Source organism: Muntiacus reevesi, chromosome 7, assembly GCF_963930625.1.
Source record: "Muntiacus reevesi chromosome 7, mMunRee1.1, whole genome shotgun sequence".
Taxonomy (NCBI): domain Eukaryota; kingdom Metazoa; phylum Chordata; class Mammalia; order Artiodactyla; family Cervidae; genus Muntiacus; species Muntiacus reevesi.
Genome location: NC_089255.1, coordinates 43,610,370 through 43,633,214, shown reverse-complemented (window position 1 = coordinate 43,633,214; position 22,845 = coordinate 43,610,370). Strand labels below are relative to the sequence as shown.

General features: G+C 56.2%; 1 protein-coding gene across 1 annotated transcript; it reads left to right on the top strand.

Moving 5' to 3' along the window:
* The first annotated feature begins 313 nt into the window (after positions 1–313).
* On the top strand, positions 314–22,744 carry PLEKHO2 (pleckstrin homology domain containing O2). The gene is made up of 6 exons (XM_065941023.1): positions 314–446; positions 6,652–6,801; positions 11,429–11,545; positions 15,980–16,084; positions 17,579–17,677; positions 19,707–22,744. The coding sequence occupies exons 1-6, from the start codon at positions 435–437 to the stop codon at positions 20,733–20,735; spliced, it is 1,512 nt and encodes a 503-aa protein (XP_065797095.1). The 5' UTR covers positions 314–434; the 3' UTR covers positions 20,736–22,744.
* Positions 22,745–22,845: the final 101 nt, after the last annotated feature.

Genomic DNA, 22,845 nt, shown 5'->3' with positions numbered 1-22,845 from the left:
CCCCTCTCCCTCCCCCGGCTGGTCCCCCGCACCCCTTATTCCTTTCCAGTCCCTGTCCTTCCGCGGGTCAGGGAAACCTCTCTCCACCCGATCCCCTCTGTCTTCCTCCAGCTCGGGTTCCTCCATCCAAGTCCCAAGCCCCCGCCGGGCCCCGCCCAGGCTCCTCCCTCGGCCCGGCCCCGGTCCCAGTTTCCCGCCCAGACCGGGGCCTTCAGGCCCGTCTAGTCCCCTCCCCGGGCCCCGCCCCCGGCCCCCGGAAGCCTCTCCCCGCCCTCGGCCCCGCCTCCCCCGAAGTTTCTTGGGCCCCCGGCAGCCAGCGGGACAGAACGCGCAGAGCCGCCGCCCGGCCGGCGGTTGATGGAGGTATCGGAGACCGCGCGGCGCCGGGAGTGAGCGGCCGAGCGGTCGAGCAGCCGGACCTCAGCGGACGCGTCATGGAAGAGGAGGTGAGGGCCGGGCCAGTCGGGGGGCCTGGGCTGGGGTCTTTGAGACTCTTGCGGCGGTTGGGGTCCCTGACTCTGGCCCTTGTTCCAGCCAGCCCCTCTCCTGCGGCGGGTCTCCGGACACCCCCACCCACTCTGTCAGCCCCAATCCCCCAGGCAGAGCCTAGGCCCGATGAGATGAGGCAGGAGCCGGAGTAAGGGATCACAGACCCATTCTCCTTCATTATTTCTGTCTTCTCCCACCAACTGTGGTCCTAGTGGTGGTGGTTGTTCCCATTGGACAGATGGGGAGACTGAGGCTCCGGTGAGTTTGATGATTTGCTGAAAGTAGCCTGAGTCGCTGGGCTCGAACCTTTGTTATCACCGACTCCCTGTGCTGTCCACGTCGGATCTTAAAAGAGCACAGAGTGTGTGTGTGTGTGTGTGTGTGTGTGTGCGCGCGCGCGTGTGCGTGTGTGTGTGTGTGTGTGTTGTGGTGGGTCTGTGGGTTCTGGAGTCCTTCTCTCGAGGAATCTTGAGGCTGTGGCCCTGTCCGGTGGCTGGAGGACTGGAGAAGTTGCGTTTTCTCCCCTAAACCCCTGTAGGTCTTTTATCCGTGGTGGGTCCAGCTTCTTCCCTGACTAGGTGTCAGGCCCTGGTCAGGGCTGATCCCTGCCCCTGCCATCCTCACGTCCCTGGAGGGCTGATTACCTGGAGGAGCTGGGCAGCTGGACCAGCAGTGGTCCTTGAGCTTCCCTCATTCCCATCAGACCTTCATGGTCTGGAGTGTGGTCAAGCACTCTGTGACCCCCGCCCTTTACTTGCAAACTCAGTTCTCTCAGTAGCCCCCTCTTCCAGGCACACTGCCAGCACTTAACGTGTGACTGCGGAATGAATAAACTAGGGAGGAGCCTGCTGAGACTAGAGGATTTTGCTTCTGGTCCCCCAAGGGGGTCTCAGCTTCTGCCCCTCCCAAACTGAGGGGAGGGGCTGTGTCTTTGCCTGAATAGGTGGGGAGGAAAGATGAAACTTCACTCTTGGGGCAACCCTGGCCAGCTGGGGACCAGGCTGCCTGTGTCCCCATCCGTGCTCATTTCCTTGCTTCCTGGGACCACTGTTCAGGAGCAGCTGGGGTATCTGTCTGAGTTCTCTCAGACCAGGCCCTGCACTTCTGTGGGATGGTAGATAAGTCACTTCCCCTCTAAGCCTGCATTTCCTCTTCTATAAAATATTGGGCCTGGTCTCCTTCCCGGGTCTTGATTGTAGCGCCTTCTCTCAGAGTGGGTGGAAATAGGGGCACAGTCAGGTCACTATGATTTGCTGTGGTTTCTTGCGGACAGGGGTGGGGCTCCCTTACCCTTGTTGTGAGGGCTGGGCTTCTTCTCTTCCTCTCTTCTTCTCCCAGAGGATGTGGGACAGGACTACCCGATCTCCGATCTGCTCTGGCCACCGCACTCCCCTCAATTAAGGGAAGTTCTCCTGGGGCCTCCTTGTCCAATGGCTTGTCTGGTGGTCAACCCAGCCCTCTACTCCTCTGGTCTTGAATCTCTAACATTGCCATTTCCTAACTCCCGGATGCCAAAAACTCCCTGCATACCTAGGGTATCTAAGGCCTTGCCCACCACCTCCCTACATGGCCAGGGGCTCCCTGTTCTCTACCCTTCCTTTGGCATCCCTCTTTTCCTCTCATTTCTTCTCCCCACCACTTCCTCTTGTTTCTCCAGGCCTCAGTACCCATCCTGCTTTTTCTTAAACCCTGCATAGACTGTAGTCACCTTCTCTGCCCCATGACCCCCTGCTGGCCTCCTCACCTCACTGCCAAATGACTGCCTTTAGTTCTCCCCCTAGCTTTGAACTTCCTTCCTAGGCACACTGGTGCCAAGCCCCCTCAGTGACCTCCTCCATATAATAGGTTGGTAGTTTCATCAGGCTAAGGTTTGGTGTGGAAGTGCGGGTCTGGGCACTGGGCATCTGTCCATCTGTGTTCTCAGGGCCACAGTTTCCCCATCTGTAAAATGAAGGAGGTGGGCAGTCCAGAAATGTGATGGTTTATGTGCAAAAGCTTTGAAAGCTGCAGTGATCAGTGTGAGGTTATTGTTGCAACTGAACTCAGGCTTTCCTGTCTCCGCCCTGGGGTTCTGCCCCCTCCTCTCAGTCATGCCTTTCCCTGGCTTGGCCTCCAGTGGCACCAGGCTGCTCCTTTGCCCTTACCCATCTAGAGAGAGGCAGAGCAGTGGCCTGTCCCAATACGGGTTTTGGGACCTTAAGCTAATCTTCAACTCTTTCTGGCCTGCACTTTCTCATCCTGTAGTGAAGGGGTTGAGAATGTAGAGTCTGTAATGCCCTTTTCTGGGCCAAGATATGTGTCTCCTTTCTCACAATCCTACCAAAACCCTTCCTTCTGCAAGGGCTTCCCAAACTAACCCCAAGCCCTTACCCTACCAGAGAGCCAAGACTGGGTACCCGTCTGGGTAGGTTCTAGAGCCCTCCCAACGGATTGGGATCCTCTCAAGCAGAGGATGCCCACCCAGCCCCCAGACTGGGGATTTCCCTTGTGCGGGGTCTGTGTTGCGCCCATCGGACTGGAAGTTCCCCACGCAGAGCCTGTGCTTCCTCTCTCTGATTGCCCCATCACAGGGCTCTGACATGGTGGGTTCTTAGCAGAGTTTGGTCAGAGCATCATGGGGTTTAGTCCAGTCCAAGAGCAAAGGTCATTATCCTAAGCTCTCTGTGATGTGAGATGCCAGCAAGTTCTTTTCTGCGGGTCTGTCTCTCCCTGTCATGGCTCTTTTATGTGCACAGGGCTGGGTTGACCTGGTATCTTTTTCTTTTTCTTTCTTTTTCTTTTTTAAACAAATGACCCAGAGACCCTCCCTTTTCAGGCAAAGCAGAGCCAGGCTGGTGCCCAGGGGTTCCTCAGAAGCTGCTCACGGTGGGCCTGGGGAGGGGCTTGAGTGAGGATGGGTGGGAGAAGAGAGGGCGAAACAGGAAGAAGAGTGGTCAGCTGGTCAATGAGAGGAGAGGAGGCCGAGAAACTGGGGTGAGCAGGACAAAACCTCCCCTCTGAGCCCTACCAAAGGGAGGGGCCGCTTATTAAAACTTACTGGGGCATACATAGCCAGCCTCCTGGTGGGAGAGTGTCTGAGGGGCAGGGAGAGGGACTGGGTGAAGGGTGGCAGGACTCTGACCTCCAGCCAGGCCTGTCTGCTGGCGGCTGCTGTGACTGATTCCTGGCCAGGAGACCCTCCCATGGGCTTGGGTTTGTGCTACCTCCAGTCCCTCAGTTGTCACCCCCATCCCCAAGTGCCTTGTCTCAGCCCCACGCTGATATCCACATCCCCAAAGGCTCCGGACTTGCTTCTGGCTCAATCATGGCAGTCACTGGGCACTGCTCTGCTACTCGCAGAGAGGATGCATCAGGACACAAGCTTCCAGCCTTGCCCCCGGGAGCTTCCAGCTGGCAGGAAGTTTTCACATCTTGGGTTGTGGGTGAGGCAGGCAGGAGAGGTCACAAGTAGAGGGGCTGTGAGATCCCATGGGGTTGTGGGTGGGCCCCTGGAAACAGGAGGCGAGCTTGGAGCTCAGAGGTGGGAGATCTGGGCCACTGTTCTGCAGTCTTCTGTAACAGAAGCCTAAGTCTGCAGGCGGGGTGGGGGTGAGGGGGGTGGCCAGCTGCTGTAGTTGCTAATGGAGAGGTGTGATGTGTCAAATGTGGGGGTGGGATTTCCCTTGTCCCACTTTTTCCCCTTCAGCCCTGGGCCTAAGCCAACTTGAAGGGGTCCCTGAGTGGGGGAGGCCCGAGTGGGTCACACAGCCCATAGGGCTGAACACAAGTGATGATGGTGTGGGGCTTTGGGTGCATAGTAGGATGCTAGAGCCCTCCCTTGTCAGAGGGCCCCAAAGTCCCTTCTTCTGATCAGGGTGGCTCATAACTAGCCTGTCAGCAGTCCTCTCACTTCCTCATTCTCCATCCGGGAACACCATTTGGGACCATCCCACTTCTCCATTTCTCTTGCCATCTATAAGTTAGGGAGAGATCTTTAGGGGGGCACCTTGTATTCCTGGAGCTCCTGGGGGCATTGAAGCCCAGCAGCTGAGCCCAGATAGGTCTTGTCTTGAAATCTGAACCAGGCCCAGAGACAGGGTCTCTGAGAGGCAGAGGGAAAGGCAGTGACGACAGTAACAATGATAGCTGTCATTGACTAAGTTTAGGGGGTCCTAGGCATTGCTTTATATGTTGTATCTTTTTATGTAGCAACAAACATTTATTGAGCACCTACTGTGTGCCAGACACTGTCTAACTACTGGGGATACAACAGTAAACAAAACAAAAATCCCCGGCCTTACGGAGTTATAGTCCTTGCAACTTCTGTCAGTATCACCACGTCACTGATGAAGAAACTGAGGCTCAGAGAGATCATGTGACTTGCCTCTGGTCTGCGTGACTTGGGCTTCAAAGCTCAGACTCCTGACCATTGGAGTGCGCAGTGCAGTGGGGGAGGGGGCCATGGTAAGGACCAGACTGGGGGTTCCATGCTGTGATGGAGCTCAGGGAGGCCATGCCCTGCCCCACCCCTGACTCTTCTGTCTGGACCTGTCCTTCTAAAAGCATCTGTGGCCACAGGATATCTCTGGGGAGAGATGTGCTCCTTTTAACTGGCGCCCCCTTTTTTTAAGCTTTATGTAAATTATAAAGTAGTCAAAATTAGTCAGTGCTGATTTCCTTCTAGCATCCTGTACATTCTGACATTCTCTTAGCCCCTTCTCCTCCACCCTCCCCTTCACACTCAGCACTGTGGGTACCAGTCATTGAAGCAAAGTGGTTAGCAAACTGGGTGTATTTTTATTTTCATTTCACAGGTCTTTCTCAAGCACCCATTATGTGTAAAGAAACAGTATTGGGTGCTGGGTACTAAATGTGAATTTGACCCCACCTGGTAGGCATATTGGAGAAGGCATTGGCACCCCACTCCAGTACTCTTGCCTGGAAAATCCCATGGACGGAGGAGCCTGGTGGGCTGCAGTCCATGGGGTCACGAAGAGTTGGACACGACTGAGCGACTTCACTTTTACTTTTCACTCTCATGCATTGGAGAAGGAAATGGCAACCCACTCCAGTGTTCTTGCCTGGAGAACCCCAGGGGTGGCAGAGCCTGGTGGGCTGCCATCTGTGGGGTCGCACAGAGTCGGACATGACCGAAGCAAATTAGCAGTAGCAGCACATAGATGTATATCTGGCACCCAGTTACCCAGGTGGGTAACCAAGAGACACGAGATGTCAGTGACTGGCCTGAAGCCTCCAGGGTGGCTGCCGTGTCCTCGAGAAGGGTTTGAGTTTACCTCCTGTACCTGCCTGTGGTTGAAGGCAGCCCTCGTCAGGGAGGGTGGCTGCACTAAAGTCCTGACTAGGGCATGGATGAGGGCAGTGGAACCTCCTGCTTTGGGGCCAGATGCAGGGGCTGCCGAGAAGGCTCCCTGGAAAGGCAGGGGTGAGGAGGAAGATTACCATTCTGCCTGCCTGCCTCCTGCCATCCTTTTGATCATGCTTGGACATCCTTTTCTCTGAGAGGCCGTCCTATGCCACCCTGACCTGAACAAGGTCCTCCACTATCCTGTCTCGCTCCCTCCTCTTCACTTCACTTTCACTGATTGCTTCATAGCATTTCACACTTGTTTGTGTGTTTATCTCTGGTGTTTATTTGTTCAGCTCCTCCTTCCCCACATTGCCAGCTCTGGGAGGGCAGAGATGTGTTATTTTTGTTCTTCCCTGCCTACTCCAGCACCCGTGACATTGTGGGTGCTCAATACCACGTGTGTTGATGTGGTTGCATGAATACACCGAAGCAGAATAGTGGAGGGGAGTGTGAGGTCAGAGGCCCAGTGTGAATTCTGATTTTGTCCTTCCAGTGGTGTGACTTTGGTAAGTCACCTCCTCTGTTGGAGCTTCAGTCTGCAGTGACATGTGGATGAGGATGCTACCACCTAGGAGCGTAGTTGCATGCGTTAAATGAGGTGGTCTGTGTAAAACATAATACAGTGATTCAATATAAGGTGCCTGCGGATATTATTGTGGCTGCTGTTATTATTGCCATTTCTGATACTGGATTGAGAGTAACTGTCTCAGGGGTTGGGGGGGAAATTCACGTGAGGTGATATCCAGCAGAGGGATATGTCTCTGTGTGGCCTCAGGGCAGCAGCCCTCATGGTCTGTCCGAATGCTCCGTTACAGGGTGTGAAGGAGGGGGGCCAGAAGCCTCGGAGCGCGCAGACGGCGGACAAGGCTGGCTGGATCAAGAAGAGCAGCGGGGGCTTCCTAGGGCTCTGGAAGGACCGCTACCTGCTTCTCTGCCAGGCCCAGCTGCTGGTCTACGAGAATGAGGTAAGGACCAACCTTCTCCTGCGTTTGAGTGTTCTGCATTGGGGAGCCAAGTAGGGGCAGCCCAGGCCAGAAAGGGATCCTGGACCTGGGACTGGAAGGCGTGTTTCACTTTGGACCTGCTGTGCTGCCTCGGGCAAGTGCCTGGTTTTCTCTGGGCCTGTGCAGTACAAGGGCAGTACCTCTAGGTGTGAGTGTAGGGCTCCCAGGTGAGGGCTGTTTGAGTGTATGTGGGTAGGGATGCGTGCTTCTCCTCAGCTGGCCATCTACTCTGCAGCTTGCTATCCCGGGGCTAGGTTCCACTTACGTAAAGTTTCCAGAAACCCAAAGCTTGCTCCACTCAGTAATGAGAGTAGAAATAATACTTACTTCTCATGCTTGTTTGGCGACCTTGCCTACCGCTCTTGGACGATGCTCACGACAGTCCGTGAAGAGCAGCCGTCATGTCATATTCTACAGAGGAGGATCCTGAGGCTCAGGGTGGCCAGATCCTCTTCAGCGTCTCAGTGAAAGAAGGTCAGATCTAGACCCAAAGTCAGGGAGCTCTCCATCCAGTTATGCCAGCAAGTAAACTCTAAAACTTGTTTTTTATGGAAATTCTCTAAAACAGGGGTCTGCAACCTCCAGGTCAAGGACCGGTACCTCTATCGGATCAGCGGCAGCATTAGATTAGAAATAAAGTGCACAATAAATGAAATGTGCTTGAATCACCCCCAAACCATCCTCCCACCCCTGCTCCATGGAAAAATTATCTCCCACAAAATAGTTCCCTGGTGACCAAAAGGTTGGGGACCACTGCTCTAAAACATGTTGGATATTCTTGTCTGCCTGCTTCAGCAGAGGATGCTGGCCTAAACAGTCTTCCTCAGTGACTCGGTCACTGGTGAGCCGGCCGTTCTTACTGCCGCATTGTACTTTTCAGCTTTTCTTTCTCCTTTAACATCAAGCTTCCGGTTGCCTCTTTTGCTGTCCTTGTGCTTCTCATAGTCTCCGCATCTTTCTGCTTCAGACATGTGCCCCTTTTCATTTTGGCAGGCTTGGAGTTTAGACAGCCCAGCACGTGGAAGTTGTGTGTCGAGTAAGTGTTGATAAAGTTCTGGGTGAAGACCTGAGGCGAAAAGGTGGTCTTTACTTGGGAATGCTCTCTGTGTTCTGGGGTTGAGGCTGTAAGAGAGCTGTTGCTGTGTGCCTCTGACCAGTGGGTACGCGGGGACGAATTGGGCTGGGGGCAGGGGAAGGGGGATCTTGCCTGTTCCCCATCAGCCCCTGTTAGCATGCCTCAGGCTGACCTGGTCAATTCGTCCTTGTCCCAGGCCAAGAGAGATCTAGGCGTTTAAAGGAGCTGCCTTTGCGATGCACCTCACCTTTCCTGACTGAGTCCCCAGGCTCAAGGAGCTGGGGTGTCAGAAGAAATAGCCAGAGAAGGCCAAGGGGGTGAATCGTGCAGACAGTCCCCAGACGTTCTGCACTGCCATCAAATTAGGATATGCTGTGGTGACAGCAGGGGGCTATTTTTATAAGTAAAGGGGGCTGTCACAGCCTCCTCCAGTCACAGCTACCATAAGAATTGCGTGACAGGCCCCCAGCTGTCAGCTCGTCAGGTGCTGCCAGCCTTGTCCTGGGCTACCTCTCTACATCTGGCCACGTCTGTGAAGCAGGAAGGATTTCACATCCCCTAAACACAAAAAGTCTAAATCACGCTTTAAAAAAAAAAATCACTATTAAAAACCTCAAGGCGGTTTCAAGAACTTAGCACTTGGGGGTGGGGGAGCTTGGCACAGGAGAGGAATTGAGAAATGTTCAATTCCCCTTTCTGATGTAAGGAACTAGGCGAGTGCGAATGACTCTGGCTGTTTCTTTGCTGTCAGTGAGGCTGACATTCCAAAAGTGCTGCCCCCGCCCAGTGCCTGCTGGGTTATCCGATTTTTCTGAGCTGCAGAAGGGCCAGATGATTCAGCGATTCAGGTTGAGAGGAGACCCAGGTCAGGCAGCCGTGGGGAACTGAGTGGTGGAGATGGTCTGACCTTTTGCTTCCAGACAGAGGAGGGTGTGTTTGGGCCAGTTATCTTCCCAGTGGGGGGAGGCCTGTGCATGTGGGGTAGGTGAGGATCTCTCTCTGGGATCGGAGGGCGGGGTGGGTTTCTTCCTGGAGTCTTGCTCTGAGTCAGGCATTCAGTTTAGCAAACTTTTCCTCTGGAGCACTGTTCCTTAGGAGAAGGCAATGGCAAACCACTCCAGTACTCTTGCCTGGAAAATCCCATGGACGGAGGAGCCTGGTAGGCTGCAGTCCATGGGGTCGCACAGAGTTGGACATGACTGAAGTGACTTAGCAGCAGCAGCAGGAACTGTTCCTTATAGGGCACTGGCAGGGGAACAGAAAGGAGACACAGGCAACAGAAGTGGAGAGAGGTGGCTCCAGGGAGTTAGGACGTCCTTCCCCATGACAGCGTGTCCCTAGCGCCTAGTGAGACGCCTGCAGATGGGGAATGTCAGAGGCGAGAGAACACTGAGGCTCAGGCTCGTGTGGGAGAGCAGGGCGGCTTCCTGAGCAGGTGGATTTTACCAGCCTTGTGTTGAGTGCAGACACCTGCAATGGATTGAAGACTTAAGGATTGGAAAGAGGTGCATGGAGGCAGGAATGGGAAAAGATACTTGTTTGAATCTAGATGGGAGAGACCAGTCACCCTGGCTACCTGTTGCCCTTTCCCCAAGGGGCTGAAGAGAGAGTAGGTCAGTGGTTACAGACCTTAGCTGTACAGTGATCTGCTTTGGAAAGTACTAATGTCTGGGCTCTGTCCTCCAGGGATCCTGATGTAATTGGTCTGGGATATTGCCTGGGCATGGGGATTTTTAAAGCTACCAGGTGCCACCAAGGTTGAGAATCTCTGGTGTAGGGCAGAGGTTTGCAAGCTTTTGCAAAGATCACAGTCACCTCGAGGGCTTGTTAAAACTCAGGTTGCTGGCCCATTCCCCCAAGATTATGATTCAGTAGGGTGGGGGCTTGAGGATGAGCATTCTGAAAAGTCCCCAGGCGATGTGACTGCTGCTGGCCCAGGTACCACACCTGGAGGACCACTGGTGCAGAGCAACCTGCTGCTAGGGCCACTGTCCAGCCTCTGGCTCTGGCTGGAATGAGTGTGGTGTGCTAAAAGGGCTCTGACTTGGAAGTCAGAGGATGTGTGTTTCCACTTGGCACTGCTCCTGTGTTTGGGTCTATGTGTGCTAGTTGCCAGTTATGTCCGACTCTTTTGTGATCCTATGGATTGTCACCTGTCAGGCTCCTCAGTCCATGGGATTTTCCTGGCAAGAATACTGGAGTGGGTTGCCATGTCCTCTTCCAGAGAATTTTCCCGACCCAAGGTCAAACCCGCATTTCCTGTGTCTCCTGCATTACAGGTGGATTCTTTACTCCTGAGCCACTGAAGAAGCCCATATTTGGGTCTGTGCCCTAGGGCAGATCCCTTTGCCTCCAGATCTCATTCTTTTTCTCTATGAAATGAGGCAAATCCTGGGATTCTAGGATTTCAGGGTGCTTGAGGGACTCTGGAGAATCAGGGAGGCGAAAGGGCTTGCTAAGTGTCAGGGTTTCTGAATAGATGAGAATTATCATGGAGGGAAATTGGGGTATTTCCTCTGCAAAGAATTGAGTCAACTGCCTCCCTCCCAGATATTCCACCCAAAGTTTCAGAGCCCTGAGGTGGTCCCTGGTTGGATGCTCCGGCGGGCTCTGCATGGTGTCAACAGCAAGAGTTGACTTCACTTGCTGGCCAGTCTCCCAGGGCGTGCAGCTACTTCCCTGGAGTCTCCGGGGTATGACACGCTGAGGAAGCTATTTCAGCCTGGTCTTCCCCAGAAGAGGAAGCAGCTGACCACCGTGGAGGGAGGAGCATATCCTAGGCCGCTTGCTGGAGAGGCACCTGGGGGGTGGAGCCCAGGAGGAGAATACACTGAAGAGCCAGGGCTGGTGTGTGGGAAGGTGGCCCAGGCAGTGTCCAGAGGTGGTTGAGAAGAGACTGGTCACTGTCCTGGCCACCAGCCCTACTAGAGATGAATCCTCACGGTGGCAGGCTGGGGATGCTCTTGAAGGAACTCTTGCCCTATCTATTGTGCTGGCCATGGAGAGTGGCCTCTCACCCCAGGTGAAGGGTCAGAGGAAGAAGATGCCCAGTGGGGAAGTCAGCTCCAGATCACAGGGGTGAAGTCAGGTCATACAGCCCCAAACAGCTTCTCTCTGTGGCTCTACTTGGAAAGCCTTTTCTTCCTTTCAGCTTGCTCCTCCTGCCAGGCCACCTCTTGCACTGATCTCTGCTTGGCTTCTGGGCCTGCACAGACTCCCAGGCACACTTGCCTAAGCCCTTCCAGCTTCCTCTGTTTCCTCCTTTGGCCTTAGGTACATCTGAGTCAATTCTGCTACCTACCTTTGTGCTGAGAGCCCATTTCTTGTATGGATGGAGAGCTTGAGGACATCCCTCCAACCAGCATAGACTGAACATTGTCTACTTGCCGGGTCTGAATGCCACCTCTTGGTGGTTGATTGACAGCCCGAGGGCCCCCTCTGACCAAGCGACGCCCTCACTGAGTGGGATCAGGGTCTAGGTGCTTACTGTGTTCCCTCTGTCTCCCTTCCCAGGATGAGCAGAAGTGTGTGGAGACAGTGGAGCTGGGCAGCTATGAGAAGTGCCAGGACCTTCGTGCCCTCCTCAAGCGGAAGCATCGCTTTATCCTGCTGCGGTCCCCGGGGAACAAGGTAGGGCTAAGCCTGCTGCTGGCTGACCTCCCTCCAGGCCAGGGTCTGCTGGGGAAGGTCACCCTGGAAGGGTCTCGAAACAGTCTGGGCCCCTGGATACAAGCCTGCTGGGTCTCTGTTCAGTGTGGTGGAGGCTTAGACCCAGGTTCTGCTGTGGGTGGGACCTTTGGCTTGTTTTGGCCTTGGAGCCCCCCAGCCCCTGGTTGATAGAGGTGCGTTTAGGGCTCTACTGAGAGCTCCACTCCCATCTCCCCTTCTGGGCCCCGGGGGCCACGTTCCCAGGCTGTAGTTGGAAAGTAGTGTTTGGGAGGTGGGCCCTTGGCATTCTCCCACCGCCTGGACACGGGAGACCAGGGGCTGAGGCAGGAAGGTTAGGGATGAGGTCTTCACCCCACCAGGCCTCGGCACCCTGCCATAGTTAGGCAACCACACCCTTCCTTCGTCCCAGGCCTTCCTGGGTGGGCCACCCCTCCTGCCTTCCATCCTAGCTTCAATGCTCGGACCCACAGCTGCAACTTTCCTCCGTTCACATTGTCCTTTCTTGGCTGAAGCTGGAGGAAGTCTCTTGCCTGAGAGGTTCATTCCCTGGGACAGGCTGTGTATGTGGACAGAGTTTGCTGTTTGCACCCCTCATCTCTGGCAGGGAGTCCGGGTGGGTGTTGCCACGTGGCGGAGTTTCACAGATGTCAGGAGGGAGATCAGCTTGGAGGCTGGTGTACGCAGTGCTGCTCGCCAGCTCGCGCCCATCTGCAGCTGGGCCGTGCCTCGCCCCAGCTTCTGCTCATCATGTGGAGCCTCGCAGAGAGGGGCTGAGTCACAGAAGCTGGGGGCTGGGGAGCGGGCCTGGTCTGGGCTTGCCCCAGGCCATTATGATTCTCTCGTAGCTTTAAGGGCCAGGAGCCCAGTCCTCAATCGTCCCCTGGGGGAGACCATGATGGCTTGACTCAATAACCTTCTGTCCCACTCAGTGGTAGGTGGACGCAAAGAAGCATGGAGCTCTGATCCTGGGGATGGGGTTGTGCCAAGGTCAGGAGCAGGTTTCACTTGACTTTTGCTGCTTACGGAAGATGGGGAGAGCAAGCATATTTTGGTCTTTCAGGCCCTAGAACCCCTACCCTGTTCTGGAGGCACGCTTTCCCTCTGAGTGGTGCTGTATTTGTGTGTGTGTGTGTTTGGGAGACGTGTAGAGTGTGCAGTGTGCGAAGGTTGGCCTGTGTGCCTGAGGCCCGTGTGTGCACTTCTGTGTGCAGGAGAGTGTTCACCTGGCCCAGGGGTTGTCTGTGTCTGAGTCCCTCGCTGAGCACCTGTGGATGTGGGTGGAGAGGTCTTGCTTCTCTGTCCTCTGCCAGTGCCGTTCTGTGGACCACCTTGTTTCTCTGAGAACCAGCTGATGGTGGGCTAGACGGTTAGGGCCCCACTCAGGGTGGGACATCACCTTCCAAGTAAGCGGCCTGTTTGTGCAGCTGCATTCTCAGCTGCTTCGGCCAACACCCTCCCTTTCGTCCTCCAGTCAAGCCGGGAGTTCAGGTTGACTCTGGGTGACTCTGGGAAGAGGACAGTGAGTTGGGGAGATGGGGCTGTGGAGTGATTGGTGGGGGCTGCTGGGTAGCGGGAACACAGCCTACCCTGGTTTCAGCTCAAGGGCCCCCGACCCTCGGTACCCCAGGAGCTCACACAGAGAGTGGGGCCTCTCCAGAGATCAGATGGTGGACTGAACAGAGCACTGCTTCCCCCGCCCCCAGCTCCCCCGCATCCTCTCACCCTCCTTTCCTATCGCCTTGGGTGTTCCCGTCCTCAGTGAGGCCACAGGCTGGCCAGGAGGTCACATGACCCCGGCTGTCTGGTCCTGAGGCCGCCTTTTTTTCCCTCTAATCAAATAAACAAAGACTCCAGTGTCTTGCATGCCCCTCTCCCTCCTGCCTCCCCGTCCCCACACCCCTGCCATGAGGTCACAGGCAGACGCTGCCAGGAAGCAGGGTGGCCTCTGCTGGGCCTTGCTGCCCTGCTGGTTTCAGCCAGCTTGGCCCTTTCCTCTTTCCTGCCTCCTCTCTCCCCCTCCCACCTCTTTCCTCTCTGCCATTTTGTCCTCCCCCCTTTCCCAGCCAAGTGGGCCTTCTCTGTGTCCAGTCCTGTTAGCTTCTAAACTCCTGGCGGGGCTTGTGCACTGGAACTTCCTGGGAAGGCTTGGGGAGGGACCATCGGTGCAGCCTGTGGCTCTTCAGGATGTGGGGTGGGGCTGGGGCAAGAGGAGCAACTTCTTGGTTTTCTGTCTGTCCCTGTTCTGATGCCTAGTTCATTCAGGCAGGTGGGGATGGATCCTGTATAACTTCGAAATCCCTCTCCTGGGGAACCCCTGGGCCGGCACACTCCCCCCAGCCTGCTTAGGTGGGCTGGCCAATGGGAAAGAGTTACAGTTTGGGTTGGGTGCAGTGGTTGGATTTTTTGTCCCACTGAGGCCCCGATTAGTAAAGAGACCCTTGCAGTTCTCATTGCAGGTTAGTGGGACTAGAACTCTGATGTTGACTCCTTGGTCAGTGTTCATTCTCTGCCCCACTCTTGCTGCATCTTTTTCTGAGTTCAGGTGTATGCCTCTCAAGCTGTCAGGTATGCTAAGTCCTGCACCAGGCAGGGGCCCCAGCCCACTGACTCTGGGCCTGCAAGCAGAGGCAGTAGCTGGGCTGATGGGCTGCCTGGGGCCACCATACTCGCAAACCCCATCAAAGGGTGGAGCGGGCCCTTTCAGAGCTCAGATGCAGTGCTGTCCCTTCCTGAGCCACAAGCAGCCCTGATGGCTGGGCTGAGGCAGTTGCCAAGGTGCCCTGGGGTTTCTGACTTAGCTGCCGATCTCCTGCCAGGATCGAATTTACCCTGGTCATGCAAATGAGCATTTGGCTGTGCCTGGTGTGGGGAGGTGGGTGGGACCAGGGCCTTGTATGAGGAGAACTCAGAGGCAGCCAGGAGGAAGTTATATAACGAGGATGCTGAGGGGGCCAGGCGGGCCGTGTGTTACATAACCAGGAGAACGGCAGGAGGGGAAGGCACAATCTTAACACCCAGGCAGGGATGGGCAGCTGGTGACCTGCCTGACAAAGAACTAGGGCATCTCGAGGTCAGAGAGTGGGCAGAGGCCCCAAAACAGGAACCAGGGGCCAGCTCATTCATTGAAGAGCTGTTCATTCAGTAACTACTTACTGAGTACCCAGTATGTGCCAGGCCCTGGCTTTGTTGTTATTTAGTTGCTAAGTCTTGTCCATCTCTTGTGTGACTCCATGGACTGTAGTGAACCAGGCTCCTCTGTCCATGGGATTTCCTAGTGAGTTGCCATTTCCTCCTCCAGGGGTCCTCCTGACCCAGGGATCGAACCCGCGTTACCTGCATTGGCAGGTGGATTCTTTACCAGAGTCACCAGGGTGTTCAGTTCCCTCGGCATTGCTTTGTAGTAGGCAGTGGCATCCCTTTTTCCAGATACGGAAACTAGGACTGTTTTGTGCAGGAAAGAAATGGTGGCAATTCCTATGACTGAGCACCCTGTCTGTGCCCACTTCCACGTTTAACACTTTGCTACATTATTGATCTTCACAGCTCCCTGAAGTTCAGGGTCAGCCAGCTGTGAGTGCTGGTCTGTCCAGCTCAGGGGCTCTACTGCTGTGTCCGCCATGGGAGGCAGCTCCTCAGTTTGTGTTGCTTCGCTCCTTCCACTGTTTCCTGTCTGGCCTTGGGGCCTGACCAGGAGGGGCCTCTCTGAGCTGCCTTCTGATTCTAATGTAGGAGCTTGGAGCTTCTGCCTGAGGTGGGAAGGGACCTGTGGCGTGGGGTGGGGTGAGGGGGGATGTGAGGTTGAGTCATGGGTTTACTTCAGGCCGCCTTGACCAAGTCCCGTCCCTCTGACGAGCCTCATCTACATGATGAGGGGGCTGAAATGCCCTTTCTCTCTTTCAGTCCATGACTCAAGGCCAGAAGGGAGACCCTGGGACTTTTTCACTTGGCCAGGACTGGGTGTGGGGTCCCTGGGCAGCTGTAGGTGGCCCTTGTTCTAGTAGGCCTTCTCTGAGGGCCACCGCTCACGCCTGTCACCTGTGCCGTTGTACTCAGTCTGGCAGATGTAGACTGGGACTATATCCCTACTTCACAGAGAAATTTCAGAGGTCAGGCTGCGGTCTGGGGGAGTCACAGAGGGTGAGACCAGATCTGGGCAAGGCCGATTTGAATCCGGATCCCTGGCAGCTGTATCCATGGAGAGGGCCCCTTCTCTGATGGGTCTGTCTCTCCCCTTGCTCTGGAGCCCCCGTGTGAGACCGATATGGGGGTCATTTTGATTTGCTTCTGACCAGCTGTGGGAAGGCAGACTTCAGGTTGTGGTGGGAAGTTTCCCTAAGACCCCAAGTGTGAACCCTTATAAACATCTGCCATTCATCACACCCATGCCTGTTGCAGGTCAGTGACATCAAGTTCCAGGCACCCAGTGGGGAGGAGAAGGAATCCTGGATCAAAGCCCTCAACGAAGGAATCAACCGAGGCAAGAACAAGGCTTTCGATGAGGTGCGATGCAGTCCTCCGAACTGCTCTGGGTCTCTTTTCCCTCCACGTGTGATCTCAGAGTGGACCCTGCCCCCTGCCCCAGACAACCCCTTGATTATGTCACTGCTACAAACACTGGGCACCTGCTGTTGTTACCTCATTTAATCCTCACAACACACTCTAAGTGTCTGTATTCCCATATTACAGATGAGGAAGCTGAGGTATAAGGAAATTTAAGTATGTATTTTTAAATTAAAACATGGGTAGAATTTAACTGGTTGCAGCTGTGCTTCCTTTCCAACCCAGATGCAGCCATAGCAGCAGGTGAGCCCAGGGCTGAGAGGTCTGGGGTGAGCTGAGAGCCTGACGGCTTACTCTTCAGTTGGGCCGTGAAGTCCGAGTTTGGCTGGCTATAGGCCAGGCCCTCCTTACCTGTCTGCAGTGGCCATCCAGCCCCCTGTCTGTAGTGGTGACGCCAACAGGGCTGTGATCAGGCTCTGGGCAGGAAGGGTGTCCCACGGGAGCAGATCTCCTAGGGAGGGTTTATCTTTGAGTAAATTCATAGCTATTTGGGCTAAAATGGACCTGGGGCCACCTAGAGTGATCCTTTGGCAGAAGACTGAGGTTGATGGGGGATGAATTCTCCCAGGCAAGTTCCCTCTTAACACCCACATTCCCTTACTGGCAGCCATGGCTCTCAGGTCACGTCTTATGGGACTGTGTCATATTCAGCCCTTCACTAGTTTGGTAAAGTGTCCCCGTTTCATGGGAGAGGATGGTGGAGGCCACAGGAGCATGGCCTGGGCCTCGGCCGACAGCCTTGATGGAGCAGGACCAGCTGCTCCACTGCAAAGACCCCCAGGTGGGCCTGAGTCTCACCTCCGGGGAGAAGAGTCTTAGAACACCCCCATCACAGGGACCAGCTGCGCTGGGATTCAGTCTGGATTTCCCACATGACTCTCACTGTGGCTTCCCCGCTACTCCTTGCCCACATTCCTCCCCCTCAGAGAGGGTGCCCCCTAGGCTTCCCGACCCAGGGGGAGTAGAGTCCCTGGTCTTTCTTGAGCTTTCTTTCAGGATCCTCAGGGGCCCTGGGAGAGTGACTGGGGCCAGGGAAGGCCTTTTCTGGAAGCCAGGTACTAGGGGATCTTGTGCTGACCCCTCCCCACTCCCCCCAGCTAAGCTCTAAAAGCCACAGGGCTGCTTATATATTTGCAGTGGACTGAGAGATGAGGGCTGATAGCCTGCGTTTGGGCAGGAAGACTGAGGCCCAGAGGGCAGCTGCAGAAGAGGGAGAGCCTTAGATTGCAGAGACGACAAAGGCCGTGTAGAGACAGGGTTAGAAAATCGGAGACCTGGACGCAGGGAGAGGCCTCAGAGAGAGACAGCATGGGGCACTTGACCCTGTCAAGCAAGGAGGAGGTGCAGACCCTGCCTCTGAGTCAGATCATCACCTGGGCATTTCTTCCCCTCCCCAAGGCTGGGTGGGGACTGACATGGTTTCCTCGTTCCCAGGTCAAGGTGGACAAGAGCTGTGTCCTGGAGCATGTGACACGGGACCGCGTACGCAGGGACCAGCGGCGCCGGCCCCCCACGAGAGTCCACCTGAAGGAGGTAAGGCCTGCCCCCAACTTGGAAGGGTTGGGGGTCAGCTGAGCCTGGGACTGCAGCTGCTTAGGTGGCAGAGGGCTGGGGGCCACCTTGTCTCTAAGTGCTCTTGGCGTTGAGCTGAGCTGACCCTTGCAGCACAGGAAAGGTTTCAGTGGGGAGACTCGGAGTGAGCGAGGTCCTGGGTGTAGGGAATGGTGTGAGTTTGAGGCCCCAGCAGGGGAGAAGGTGTGCTCTGTCCCTTTGACTGGGAGATGGTATGGGAGGGCGGGGTTGGGGGAGGAAATTGTGGAGGTCTTGAAAGCAGGGTTTGGGGGCAGGATGGATGGAAGGGTGCGTTCCAAATGTCAGTTGGAGGCCCTGGTAGTATGGGGTAGGTTGATGTAGAGAAAGGCAGGGGGCCAGGAAATAGAGGTAGGGCCTCCAGGCTCCAGGAGGGGTGAAAAGGGAGGGACCAGTGGGAGAGACACTGGGCAGCAAGGGCCACCTGGGCTTGTGACTGAATTCAGGGCTCAGGGAGGCAGGTGGACACAGAGGGAGGGTTGTCAGAGCGCCCCCATGCCTGGAGACCCGGGCGTGGGAGGGGAAGGACACAAGGAGGCCCTGGACACAAGGAATTGGGGAGAAGTTATGGCCAGGGGAGGGGGAAGGGAGCATTGTTACTGATGGGGGTAGATGGTGGGGGGAAAGATCTTGGAGGACAGGAAAGAACCTCAGCAGATGTTACTTTTGAGGAATGAGGGACACAGGGAGCCGAGGAAGAGGAAGCCTGAGAGGGGTGCATCCAGAGAAGGGCACTGGACTGTGGGTCATCAGCCAGGTTGGCAGCCACAAGTCATGGGGCAGGACTGGGGGAAAGGCAGATGGTGATGATTCCAGCACATTTTCCCAGAGAAGGAGTCGGCTTTGGGCTGTCATGGCGTGCAGAGCTGGGGGTGCTGATGCGAAGGAGACCATGGCGGGGAAGGAGGGAGACAAAAGGGGGTCTAGGCCATTGGATGGTTTGCTTTTGAGATGAGACAGCCTGTTCACGTCTGTCAGCTGAGGGAAAACGTCCTGCAGAGGGAGTGACTGAAGCAGCCAGAGAGGAAAGGCACATCTGCGGGAGGAAGCCTGGGAGCTATGGGGAGGGCCAGCCTTGGAGAGGGGAACCCTCTGAGAAGAATTTAGGGAGGGACTTGTGTCTAATGACTGAGTACATGTATAGGCCTGGTCACCCTTTGTGTGTGAAAGGGAGTGAAGACCTTGAGGGACCTCGGGCAAGGGGCCTCCTGCACAGTCCCACTCCATGCCCTCTGAGGAGGTGTCCCCATGACCTTGGGGCTGCTGGGTGTCCCTGTGGGCCCCTGGGGCCAGGTGGGGACAGCTGCCTGCTGGGTGCAGCTGTTCTCCTCTGGCGGTCAGCTGTGGTCTCGGGCTGCCCATGTCTGGGGCCACGTGTGATGACATGAGGAGAATGAGCACTGGCTGCTGAGCAGCTGGGCAGGGGAAGGCTGGAGAGTTCTGACCCCGAGGGCTGGTCATGGGGCTGGCTGGCTGGACAGAAGTCTCCGTGGCCAATGAGCGCAGGGTGATGCAGGAGACTCGTGTGTGAGATCTGATCCTGTCGCCTGCTGGGTGGGTGGTTCCAGAGAAGGGACCCTCCCAAGGCCTACAGCCAACTAGGGGGCTGAAATAGGGCTGGAAAGCATGTTCCCTGCCACCAAGGCCAGCACAGTTGCCTTTCAAAAGAGCAGCATATTATACAGGCTGGAAGAAGCCAGGCTGAGGCCTGAGAGGACTCCTTGGTTCTGGCTTCCTGGCCTGTGATTCCAAAACCAGGAATTTTATAGAAGTGAGGGAGATGAGAGGATTCATCAGAGAATCACTTTAGCTCCTAATCAGGTGGCTTTGGAAGCCAGAGCAGAGGGCATGGATGGTGTGGGAGGCCAGGGGCATGGGGAGCCTGGATGAGAGGACTTGAGTACTCCTGTAGGTGGGCACAGCTGACCCAGTGGCCGGTCATCCAAGTTGATGCCATGTCCTGCCCCTGTAGGTAGCCAATGCTGCATCTGATGGGCTTTCGCGTCTGGACCTCGATGTTCCGAACAGCGGGCCACCAGTGTTAGCCTCTAGCAACGATGTCGATGCAGCCCAGCCCCAGGAGACACCCCGGGAGACACCCCGGCCACCCATGCCTCCTGCCAAGCCTTCCCCAATGCCTGAGACCAGCAGTGCTGGTGACAGAATGGAGACTCCTATGGGGCAGAGCGCCCCTACCCCTGTCCCAGCAAGCACTGAGGCCCACCCTGAAAGCCGAGAAGACTCGGAGACTCCAGTGGTGGAGGACAGTGACTCTGAGCAGCCCCCCAACAGGATGCTGCCTGACAAGCTGAAGGTGAGCTGGGAGAACCCCAGCCCTGAGGAGGCCCCTGATTCTGAGAGTGCAGAACCACCCCAGGAGTCGGGTGCTGAGACTTCTGTGGCTGGGCCCAGGGAGGGTGGGAAGCCCCCTACCCCCCCGCCCAAGATCTTATCGGAGAAACTGAAAGTGTCCATGAGTGGCGTGGAGGCTTCTGGGCCAGCTCAGAGTCCTGGGGCCTCTGAGGCGTCTGCCCCAGGCCCAGCAGAGATCTCAGTGAATGGTGTGGATGACAGTCCTGAGCCCCTCCAGTCATCCCAGGCTGCAGGCCCCCCAGGAACTCCCCCAAAGGCTGCAACGACATCTACCACTCTGCCCCCCTGGGATCCGCAACCTCAGTTCCATCCCCGCTGCTCCTCCCTGGGGGACCTGCTGGGGGAAGGCCCCCGACGTCGGCGGCAGCCTGGGGAGCAACTGCATTGGGCTCAGCTGGAGGTGAAGGTGGCCTCGGAAAAGACAGAGAAACTGTTGAACAAGGTGCTGGGCGGTGAGTCGGCCTCCGTGAATGCTGAGACGTTGCTCAGCCAGGCTGTGGAGCAGCTGAGACAGGCCACCCAGGTCCTGCAGGAGATCAGGGATCTGGAAGAGATGAGCCAGGAAGCACCTGGGCTCCGGGAGAAGAGGAGAGAGCTGGTGACCCTCTACAGGAGAAGTGCACCCTAGGGCCTGCCGGGCCAGGGACGTTCCCTGCTGGCCGGCTTAGTCCCTCAGAGCCCAGCCCTGCCGAGAAATGTGCTTCTTCAGGCTGTAGAAGGGCCATCAGGCATGTCAGGGTTCGGCCAGGACCTGTAGAGACTCCTGGGATCCTTCCCTCCCTGCCCTGGCCAGAGGTGCCAGGTACCGCCCAGGGCTGCTGTCTGGCTGGGCCTCCAGCTCTGGGCTTGGGCTGGGAGCACACACTCGGGACGTCTGTGCTTGCGTGGTTGTTCCGAACAGCCCCAGGGCCTTGGCACAGTGCTCGGGGTTTCCGGGGGCGGCATCATCTCTACTTCCCGCCCTCAATAGTTTACATTCCTGACTTCTGAATAGAGCACAGCTGAGCCCCCAGCAGCCTCCATGGCCAGATGCTCCCAGGCAAAGCCTCATGGCAGAGGCAGCTTCAAGCCATAACTGACTTTCCCCACCCACCTCTTCCCAGAAGTGGCTGGGGCCTCCGGTCTAGAGCAGAGGTTCGGCCTTCAGTTGAGTGTGACCTGGATCCCAGCCGGGGCCTCTGAAGGCAGGTGGGAGGCATCTGTGTGAGAAAGCCATTAGCTATGTGGCCCCTCCCTGGGCCCGTTTCCTATTCTACAGGCCTTCCCCTCTGGTGAGCCGGGCTTGGTGGACTCCAGGGTGGAGGAGGAACTCGAAGGGTCTCGTAGTCTCTTCCCTGCCCCTGGACCAGCTTGGGTCCAGCCTTGCACATTCCTGTTCAGGTGAGCCTGATGTCAGCATCAGAAAATCCTGTATGTAATTCATTATAAATCAGCATTCAGGAGTGAAGCTGCCCCAACTTCTGTGCTTCCCAGATGGGATTTATATCTGGGTCTCTGGTTCCTTCTCAACCCAGACAGGTCCAGTATCCCAGTTATTTCTTCAAATGCTGATGGAAGCTGTTGGGCCTGAAATCACTTCCCTCTCCCTGTTTCCCTCCTCCCATGGCTCCGGCTCCACATGGACTGCTCCTCCTGAACTTCCTTGTGGAAGGAGCTTTATCTCCTGTCCCTTTCCTGGTCCTTCCCGTCCCTACCCCTTCCCTGCAATATCATCTCTGGCTCCGGAGCACATCCGGTCTCTGTCCGGCTGCAGCGGCTGGACTGAGGGCAGGGTCTGTAAGGTGGGGAGGCTCTGAGGGCCATAGCCGCTCCCTGGGGCCTGTGGGAGTAGGAGCAGCTTCCAACAGGCTTGCTCAGGGGTTTCTGCAAGTGCACTTTTGTTTACTGAAAAAGAGGGAGGCTCACAGCTGCATGCTTTGGCCTTCCTGCCCATCGCCCCACCCCCAGCCTCTAGTCATGCCCACTGAGGCCTGCAGGTGCAGGTCCCTGCCTTCTTCACTCTGCTTCTACTTGGCTCTTGAGGGTAGTGGCAGGTATCAGGAGGGGCACGTGTCTGCTCTGCGGCCTGACTGGGCAGGGGTGTGGGTGAGCAGCAGTGTCATGACTCATGAGACCCCATTGGCCTCCCTAAACCACACTCCTTGAATAGACTAGGCTCCCAGACCTAGCCTGTGTGAGGTTTCCTCATACATCAAATTAGATCAAGGTCCACTCATCTCTCCACATGTCTCCAATATGAGAGCAAGAATGTCACCAGGGGCCCACCTTCACGTAGCCCCCTGCAGTCTTCTTTGGGGAACAGCCTTCCCTCACCAGCCACCTGGGCTGGGTGAGGCATTCACCAAGTCACATCCTCCCTGGGACTAGAGCCTCAGTTTCCTGCTCTGATAAGTGACCAGGATGAGCAAGCAGCATCGGGGTCACCTCAGTGGCTTGATGCCATTGTTTCCTATGGGATGCCTGTGCCTTGGCAGCCTGGACCCACGGGGGATGCCAGCTTCCATGGGGGGAATGGGGAGGAGGATCCGGAATATGCAGGGGCTGCCTGACTGGCCTCCCGGAGGAGGATGGCATTCCATGTCTTCTGCTTATGAAGCGCCTTTCTTGAAATTTGGCAATAAATCCCTTTTTATGGAACTTCTCTGCCACAAGCCTGTTTGTTGATGTGGAGACCAGCTCCAGGGCCTCATGGAAGCAGAGGATAGTTGGTGGTTGATGAGGCCATCACCAGTCCTCCA

What these genes read in the sequence shown, in the direction of transcription:
- PLEKHO2 (XM_065941023.1), top strand. An exon ending in AGAACAAGGCTTTCGATGAG is followed by an intron (nt 16,085 to 17,578) that starts GTGCGATGCAGT and finishes CCTCGTTCCCAG; the next exon opens with GTCAAGGTGGACAAGAGCTG. An exon ending in CGAGAGTCCACCTGAAGGAG is followed by an intron (nt 17,678 to 19,706) that starts GTAAGGCCTGCC and finishes CTGCCCCTGTAG; the next exon opens with GTAGCCAATGCTGCATCTGA.